The sequence below is a fragment of the Coturnix japonica genome, chromosome 22, assembly GCF_001577835.2.
Source record: "Coturnix japonica isolate 7356 chromosome 22, Coturnix japonica 2.1, whole genome shotgun sequence".
Classification (NCBI taxonomy): domain Eukaryota; kingdom Metazoa; phylum Chordata; class Aves; order Galliformes; family Phasianidae; genus Coturnix; species Coturnix japonica.
The window spans coordinates 1,525,239-1,534,967 of NC_029537.1; the positions used below are offsets into that span (position 1 = coordinate 1,525,239).

The 9,729-nt window shown below is 41.9% G+C and overlaps 1 protein-coding gene across 1 annotated transcript; it reads left to right on the plus strand.

The window, feature by feature from the left end:
* The first annotated feature begins 525 nt into the window (after positions 1-525).
* On the plus strand, positions 526-6,394 carry BMP10 (bone morphogenetic protein 10). Its single transcript, XM_015883030.2, has 2 exons — positions 526-977; positions 4,267-6,394. Exons 1-2 carry the CDS (start codon positions 644-646, stop codon positions 5,208-5,210), a joined length of 1,278 nt encoding a protein of 425 aa, XP_015738516.1. The 5' UTR covers positions 526-643; the 3' UTR covers positions 5,211-6,394.
* Positions 6,395-9,729: the final 3,335 nt, after the last annotated feature.

The following is a 9,729-nucleotide window of genomic DNA, read 5'->3' on the forward strand; positions in this document are numbered from 1 at the left end:
GCAAAGGGGAACACTCCAACAACTAAATCAGGAATTACTACAAGTTCTTACCTGCTGAGTATATAAGATATGAAAGGAAGAGAAGATTTGCTTTACTCTTTCTGTTTTGAAGCATTTGTATGGCACACAGCACTGAGCACAAGCACTCAACCCGTGCTAATGTTCAGATCACACTAAAGGAACTGTTCCTTGCCCTTGGTGCAAAATGCATAGATTCCAGTAGAGGCTATATAGAATTTACGTTTCCTCTGTATCTGCATGGATGGGATTGTTCACACACGCTGAAGGAGGCAGAAAGAAAGAGCAGTTCCTCTCCAAGGAGAAACTTGTCCTATCTTCTTGTGTCCTAGCGCAGAATGTTTACAAAAAGCTCATTAAGGGAAAGGGGATTGCAAGATAGCAACAAATCTGGTGAACAGCTTACACTACAAGAGATAAGAGAGGCAAGGCGACCATAGAAGAGAGCAAGCCCTATCCAATTACTGAGACCTGGCTTTGGGGAGGGGGAAGGGAGAGCGAGAGGACGGATCACAAGTTTCAATCCAAACTTGTCATCTCTCTGTGACACAAGGGGATAAAACCGCCACTTAGCCCACACGAGAGCTAGAGCTTGTTGAGTGTGGTCAGAGGCCGGAGCAAAGCCATGGATTCCGTAGTCCTCCATCTGTGGGCTGGCCTCTGCCTCTTGGTTCACCTTGCCGCTTGCAGTCCCATCCTGAGCTTGGAGCACTCTTCCTTGGAGGAAGGCGAGCCTCTTTTTGATGAATTCCTGTCCGAACAGGATGGCGTTGATTTCAACACATTGCTTCAGAATATGAAGAACGAGTTCCTGAAGACGTTGAACCTCTCTGACATTCCTCTGCATGAATCGGCCAAAGTGGACCCGCCAGAGTACATGCTAGAGCTGTACAACAAGTTTGCCACTGACAGGACATCTATGCCATCTGCGAATATCATTAGGAGCTTCAAAAATGAAGGTAAGATACCTCTAAAAATGGTCACCCTTGTAGTCAATGTGAAGTGTATTTATATATAGTCAACCAAGCATTGAGCATACAATAGGGAGTAAAGGCCTTTCAGTGAGAGCACCATTAGCAACAGACAATATTGCTTGTACTTATGTCACTTGCTATGAGATGGATCCCTTGTCCTTTGCTTTTGAGACTGCAAGTTTTCAGGGGAATATGATATTCCTCTAGAGTATTAAGAGTATAATTCGAGCACATTGTTTTTGTTGTCCCCAGAATGACACTTGTTTGTTATTAACCACCTGATTTTCAAATGGAAATTCTTAGCATTATTTGAATATAAGGCAATAATTCATTTTATATATTGTTCAAGCTGCATTATTGTCTGATTGTGAGCATAACAAAATGTGGATTTCTGCTAACAGCCTCTCACTTTTGATGTTCTTCCTTTGACATTTGAGCACAGCACAGCCAGTATGCAGAATTTTGTATCACACAACTTTTTTTCTTTGAGAAATAGGATATTTCATATTAAAAATTATTAAAATAAAACCTTACATGGTTCCCTATGTTTCTGCTTCAACATTTCCTCCTCATTTCAGCAAAGAAAAGATAAATTTTGGTGATAACATCCAATTAGTCACTTGCGCTAATGTGGGATTTATGTTAAAAATGTTTTTCAACCAATCGTTTTCGAATACCAGTCATTCCACTTGGCAAGTACAAGTGCCTCCATGCTTTTTAGCTCTTTAGAGATAAGTGAAACTATTCAAATTGCTGCAAGACTTCTCCACACTACCCTGATTAACGTAGAATGGCCATTATTGCATTTTTATCACTCTGCTCAGTCCTGCCAGGCCTGGACTTATTGGCAACGTGTTTCTGCTTTGTAGAGGCACTGCTTTGTGGTTTAAATCTATCCTTTCCTCCAGAGTGGGAGAATTTATTGTACGGTTGATAGAAAACCAGTTAGACTCATGGGTGAACCATTACTCATCTCAATACAAATGAAGACACATGCAGGAATGCCTGTTGTTCTTTTCTCATTGTGCACTATGAAGGAGAAATGAACACGATGAAATCTGTTGGGTACACCATGCCAACCAATAAAATACACTGTGGTTCAGTGACATAAATCTGGAATCATTCCACTGGCAAAATGAGCTAAAATGGAACACACTCAGCTTTTTGCTAAGAGCAGGGTTCACTGCTCTGTGCCCTTCTGTGTGATGTTCCATCTCTTCTTCATCACTGTAAAACTTCTGTACTGGGATAAAGGAAATTTGGTGTAATATTCTGTCAATTTAGTTTTTCTCTCACATCTGCTCTCCCAAGCAGCAAGATGCTAAATGGGACTATTGATGTTAACACAGCTTCACAAGCGCGTGATTATACAATTGTTTTTTGGGTTTTTATATGCCTTTCCAATCCATGAAATGAAATATCATCCATTTCATGCCAAAATCACTCTTTTTAATATAGAAATTTAATATAGAAATTGAGGTAGTAGAAACAGACTTCTTTAGCTCACCTGAAAACTGGTGGTAAAGGTAGTTTCATTGCTGTTCATTAAGCCCTTTATTAAACTTGTAATTGATATAAAGATATTATAGAAAACAGCAGGCACAGCTCCGTGTAGGTCTGAGTATAATGCATCTATTGCAAACAAAACTGCAGTGTTCTGTCAGTGAAGGTCCTCATGGAAATTTCTATTTTCCTATGGATTTCAGATCACCCTTCCTGACCCTGCCAGGGATGTACTAGTAGCAATAAGGTATCTCAGCCTGTGGACTTTGTAGTTGAAGTGCAAAGTCACATCTTGACTTAGAAATGAATGTTTTTCTTGCCCTGCTACCCAGATTGTTATGTATCATATAGCCGTTGTGTAGTGAATTCCTTGTGCCTGTTTCCTAAATGGTCAGGTCATCACATCATTGTCATTATTACCAATGCCAGTGGATATTTCTCCATTCCATTGGCATCTGTAATGATAGCAGACTTGTAGAATCATAGAATCATTAAAGTTGGAGAAGACCACTCAGATCACTCAGATCATGGCTAAGCATCCCCATGCTTGAACAGCATTGTTTTTCACCACTCATGCTGGTGCTGTATGGAATATTATCAGTTCCCATCTTATCAACTAATGGGTAGGGAGATGCAAGCTTCTCATTTTTTTTATTTATGAACTGATGGAATTGCTAAAGCAGAAAAAAGAAATAGAAAAAAAAAAAAAAGAAGGCAGGTGCTTCAAAACCTACTTCATGTCAGTAGGAAAATTCATGCTTGCTTGCTTAAGTGCATTGATGGAGTTTGGCCAATGCTTGCAGTTTAATCAGTGTCCCTTTTCTACAAAGATATCAAAATTGGAGGAGTCAGAGATGAAGACAACAACAGCTCCCAAGCAGAAAGTTTACATGTAGTCTCCATGTCTAAATCTGCCTTCTAAGTTATAAGTAGACAGCATGGTAATTCAGCAACAAATATACAACAATTAGCTAAGATTCCTACATTGAACAAGGAAATGCATATTGCTACGTATAAACAAGCAACACAGATAGGACAGAAAGCATGAATGACAAGCAGATACTGTGTGCTTCTTGTATGTTTTATGAACCAAAGCTGCCAAAAGTGCCTGAGTACAGCTGACCGCTCGCTTGAAACTCCCTGAGTCTGTGGCAATGTTCCTATTGAATGATGGCTCACAATGGATGTTCACTGCCTGCTCTTCCTAACCTGGAGCCTTTACAGCTTCCCAGGCAACTTTTCCTCCTGTCATGCTTAGTCCTCTTCACTGCTGAGTATGTTTCAGCAGGAGGAAATACTCTCTAGCATGAAAACACACAACAGACTCAGATAGAGACTGTTATTCTTGTATATGCAGCCTATGTGTTATCTATCTTATGTTCACTCCGGTGCCATATCTTTCTGCCCTTCCTTTGCTACACTAACTGTTTTTGTCTCATTTTTAAAACAATTACTGAGAAGCTATTTCATTTTGGTATTAGACCACACATTTTAAACAGGTAGTCCTTCCAGATGACTAGGAAGCCCTTGAAGCCATGAAAACAGTAAGAAAAACAGATTTACAGTCTTTATTTTATGTGGGATCTAACTGTCCTTAGATATCTATAATAAAGTTCTGGGTTGTTTTTTTTTCCCAAGGACAACTGAGAAAACACTCTCCTGAAACTGCTGGACTGAAATCATGCAATGCAAAACATGTCAGATGAACTTCAGTGTATGTGTTACTGGATATATTGACCTTTCTAAAATATCTCATCTTTGTTATTTCCAGACCTTGCTTCCCACCCTGTTGGTGTCATAGGAGTTCGGAAATACCCCCTTCTGTTCAATGTCTCCATCCCTCACCATGAAGAAATCACCATGGCGGAGCTGAGACTCTACACCTTGGTGGAGAGGGACCAAATGCTTTATGATGGGCTCGACCGAAAGGTCACTATTTTTGAAGTGCTGGAAAGTGACAATATGGGGGTAGGAGAAGAAAGAAAGATTGTGGCACTGGCATCCAGACAGATCTATGGCACAAGCAGTGAGTGGGAGAGCTTCGAGGTGACTGAAGCCATCAGGCGTTGGAGAAGGGCAGGGCTGACCACGCATCGTCTGGAGGTTCATATTGAGAGCAGAGAAGGGGAGGAGCAGAATGGAGAAGGGAAACTTGATATCGACATCAACTCTGAGGCTAAGCATGTGCCCCTGTTGATTGTGTTCTCTGATGACCAAAGCAATGATAAGAAAGAGGAGAAGCAAGAGCTGAATGAAATGATAGACCATGAGCAGCTTGTGGACTTGGAGAACCTGGAAGTTGGCAATTTCCATGGACACCCTGGTGAGGAGGCTCTGCTCCAGATGCGTTCCAACATCATTTATGACTCTACTGCTCGAATCCGAAGGAACGCAAAAGGCAACTACTGCAAAAAGACTCCACTCTACATAGATTTCAAGGAGATTGGCTGGGATTCCTGGATCATCGCTCCAGCAGGATATGAAGCTTATGAGTGCCATGGAGTATGCGCCTACCCCTTAACAGAGCACGTCACCCCAACAAAACATGCCATTGTCCAGACTTTGGTTCACTTGAAGAATCCCCAGAAAGCCTCCAAGGCCTGCTGCGTGCCCACCAAACTCGATCCTATCTCAATTCTCTACATGGATGCAGGGGTGGTCACTTACAAGTTCAAATACGAAGGCATGGTGGTATCAGAGTGTGGCTGCAGATAGTAGCAGGGAACACATGCACAGGGGAGTGAACAAGGGAAGTATTTAATGATTCAGTCTGTAAATTTGTACATTTCGGATTTCCTATTTAATAAGGTTATTTAATGAGGCATGTACAGATAATTGTATGTTTCCTGTCATGGGGAATGGGCAAGTCATATGACCGTAGGGAATGTATATTTTGTTCCATTGCTTGCTTCTTGCTATTCTGTTCAAATTATGACTCTCTCTCTTCATACCTGAGCATAGAGCAGATCACTGGATTGTTTGGGTGAGCTCTTCATGCCAGAAGGGGCACATTCAAATTCACCGTAATAAAAGGCATCTTTCTGTGCTTTGTAAATGGTGATTGGCACCTGTATGGATTTCCAGAGCAACTAAAGCTACGGGCAATACACACCTAGATTGCTTAGTTGTGTGTAAAATCTTTATAAACATCTTTACATGCTCAGATTCCTGACAAACTTTGGGCTCCTATGTCATTAAGTTAAAAGATTTAGAATGGTACCAGTTTATACCAGCTCAGAAATTGGTCCCCCCCCAACCAGTCCAGTAAACTACGTCCCATACATGCATGTAACCTGAATAGTATTGCATTTAGTCTGCATAGAAATAGACAGAAAAGGAAACCCCATTGTGCCAGCTAGATAGAGAGGATCTTTCCTTTATGTATGTGCTGAAGTTGTCAATTCATAAAGGTACTGCCCCCCCCTAAACAATATATGATGGAGTCACATGCCATGTTTCCGCCACTCTTCTGCAACAAATCGCAGTGATAAGAAGGTGTCGGAGCTGAGAAACAATAGACCCGTCACTTTATTTATACTAAGCTGCAAATTTGTCAGATTCTTGGGAAAGTGTAAGTGACGCCGACTCTTTTAGCCTGTACCAGAGCCTACTGTACTGTCCCTGCATCTGTTTTACACTTTTAAGGGAAAGTTATCTTCACTGGAAGCGATAAGGGCCTTTGAAAGAATCACTCTAACACTTCATGGGAATGAACACAAAAGACTTTATCACGCACCAACTAAAACCAGTCTCACCTATTTTCACACATACTCTTCTGTGCTTCCCATAATTTATTGATCTATTTATTGACTGCCTGCCTTTGTAATATAATGTAGAATACAGAATGTTTTATTTTTGTGCTTGTATGTAACCCCACTTGGATAAAACCTTGTACCGACCCTACTGGATGTGGACTCTCTCTGTTGAGTTGTGCTGTGTGGAGATTGGGATTGACAATGTTTTTCTGCCATAGACTCTAGTAAATACTGTCCCCCATGGCTATCTCCATTGCTTGCAGAACTGTTCACCCCAGTGATTTATTTAAACAGCATTCTGGAGAGCGTATGGTGTTGCCCACTCTATGATCACTGCGTGGCTCCCAGTAGCAAGTTGGGCCATGGGTCTGTATTGCTTCACTCCTCCCGATGTAACTGGCACTGCTCACAGGCCTTTCCCTACAGCCACACTGCAATCTCAGCCTGTCCTTAGCGGCATGCTGCAGGAATTCACGGGAGGTGTGATATCTCCCTCTGCTGACATGAACTGCCGTGGCCAACGGTTGAAGTGTCACCATGCAAATCCTTTCTGAACCATCCACAATTCTTCTGAAGCCATTTGCCATGACAAACCATTCACCTTGTTAGGAGCGATAATCCAGCATTAGGGAGATAATCCGACATTTGCTTTTATCAGCTCTTTTCTGCAACTGTTCCCGTGGCGGTGATCTACCCAACATGCTTCTGCACTGCTGTCCTTTATTGAATAGCACTAACACTTCTGCTCCCCAGTTAAGAGGATCTATGCCTTAGAAAAAATATATGACCCAATAGAGCCACCCACTGCCATTATACATTTCCAAGTGACCTCACAGCATATCAGAGTGGCTGCTTTCGCACTCTCTTATTGTTCTAATAGAGGAGATGAGATACAAGAGTACTGCAGTGCTAGTGTGGGTAACCATGTAGTTCTAACAGTAATTAAACCTGCACATATGGATATTCACAAGTGGAAATCAGCAGATATATCTACAGTACCTCCATTCCTGCTTTGTTAGCAAAACTTCACCTTGACTTTACCCTTGAAAATAAACAGGCAAAGACATTTGCTGGAGTTAGACAGCAGAGATCAAGCGAAATAGCACAGAAAAATTGGAAGAGCTGTTTTGTGAAGTGTTTTCCTTAAGTAGTAAATTAAGGCTGCAAAGTCAGAAGTGCTCAGCTTTCAACACACCTGTCCATATAGATATGACACTCATAAATAACATGGTGAGAGCATGACAAGAGCCAGTGCTATCAAGCTGTACGTGCTGGGGAAGTCAGTGACAAGTCCCTGAAAGGGAATTCTAGTGCATGCTTTCTTTTTCTTTGTTTCTTTACTCTTTTCTTCCTCCTCCTCTTATTCATCCACATTAGCACCATGACTTCTATTTCTAAGAGTTTATTCTTCACATTAAGTAGTAATGTGATTTTCCTTTCATTTATGATCTGTAAAATATTGATGCCATCCCCATCTTAAGCTCTCCGCATGTGAACCCAGACTTCTTCAACATTTTCATGGCCATTCTAAACTTACAACTCTTCCCAACACCTATTGACCTTTGGAACAACTTTGGAGCCAAAGCCATGAGGTTAAGTCTCCCCAAAACTAAGGTCACGTAGGAAAAAACATCTCCCAAAGCAAGCAAAAGCTGTAGCCAAAGCCTACTCCCATCTTCTTCTCCCTACCTCCATGTACTTCACTGTCCATCGTACTTCCATTGGCATTATGGTGCCTGGATTACCTACCACCGCAATGGAAGGGACTCAGTGAAGTATTTTTCTGACCTCAGCACCAAGTCAAACCCCAGGAAAATCCATCACTTATTTAAAAACAAAACAGAGCAAAACAATATTAAAAAAAAAAAAGGAAAAAAAGGATTTCCTGGCACTTGAACATCTGCTTCAAGAATTTGAAAAACTACAGCCCAGGGTTAATTTAAACTTCCTTATAACCCAGTTCAACATTTGGAGTGCAAACACTGTTAATAGGATGGGAACTGGGGTGGTAGTGAGTTGCTTACTATGCTGGGAAACAAAGCCAGAACGAAACTAGTTTGAGATAGAGGTTTTGTTTATATTGCTGACCCATCTGTCTTCATTAATGCACTATTTACAGGAAAAGTTACAAAATTAGCTTCTGCTCCTTCTTCAATTACAACAGCAACAAATAAAGGCAGAATGGCTCGTTTGCCCTCGACTAAAAATGGAAATTCTTATCAACACCCCTTGGAAGAAGAAGTTTATCATATGGAGCATATTATTGTTGAATATTAGGGTTAGGCTCAGGCATTTTGGATGGAGATGTGTGTTTCTGGCACAGGCAATATCAGGAGTGAAGAGTGGTCAAGGAAGTGGTATTGCTGAGGAAAGTCTCAAATACTGACCTATGCTTTGCCCTAAGCATCTGAGACCTAGGTAGAAATAATGTGATTTTTCTCTCATTTCTAGAGTGCAGATGTCTAAATGCAGACAGATGAAAGCCCATATGAGCACACCCTGAACCTCCTTCAGCCAAAATGAAGCCAGTTTGTGGCCACAAGTTAGCAAGCTGCCATGCAAAGCACTCGTGGCATTGGTACAGCCGTAACCCAATGAAGATTTGAGTTTGTGGCCTAACATCCCTGGGCATTTCCTAATGAAAACAGACTATCAAACCTACTGCTGTGTTGAGCTTTCTTAAAATCATCTCAGTGAAAAGAAAAAGCCACAGGGGTTGGCAGTCAATGATCTTTAAGGTCCCTTCCAACCTAAGCCATTCTGCGATGGGTTGACAGTTGAACTTGATGATCTTAGCGGTACTTTCCAACCTTAATGATTCCATGATTCAAGTTTTTCACTCCAAGCCCAATGAAATAGGCACATGCATGAAAACAAAAACAAACCAAAGAAAGCAGAGATCCTCCCTTTCTGTAAAGCCTTAAGACAGTAATTTCCAGTGGGCAGGCAGGTTTGTCAGGGTTACATCTCACTTGTACTTCCCTATAGAAGGAGAAGCTTCCAAATGGCCTCAAGACCTTGGGAACAAATCCAGCTGTTGAGTGCCCTGCCCCACTTTCCTTCATCCACCAACTGCCTTGCTGACCCCCAACACTGCCCACCCACTTTAGCTCAGACCAGACACGTGTTTCCTAAGGCTGCACTGCTGCAAGCTGTTCCCTGGGGAGTAGGACGTGAGGCACGTGGTGTGTCTGCTGTGCGTGCACAGGAGCATCTTGCTAGGGAAACATAACCAAAAGTGGTTGAGGGAGCAGCTGTTAGAGTTGCTGCTGCTTTTCCTGGATGGAAATAGAGGAAAAAGTCCACCTTTTGATACCCTTGTCAAGAAGATAAACAGTGAACAGCGACACATGCTGAGATTTTCCTAAGAGCTCCTGCAGCAACAAAGCACGTTTGCTTTCAGGTGCATGCAAGGTTCATGCCAACTGACTCTACTGCCTCACTTTGGGCATCAGTAAAAGCAGAATTTCAGCCAGTAC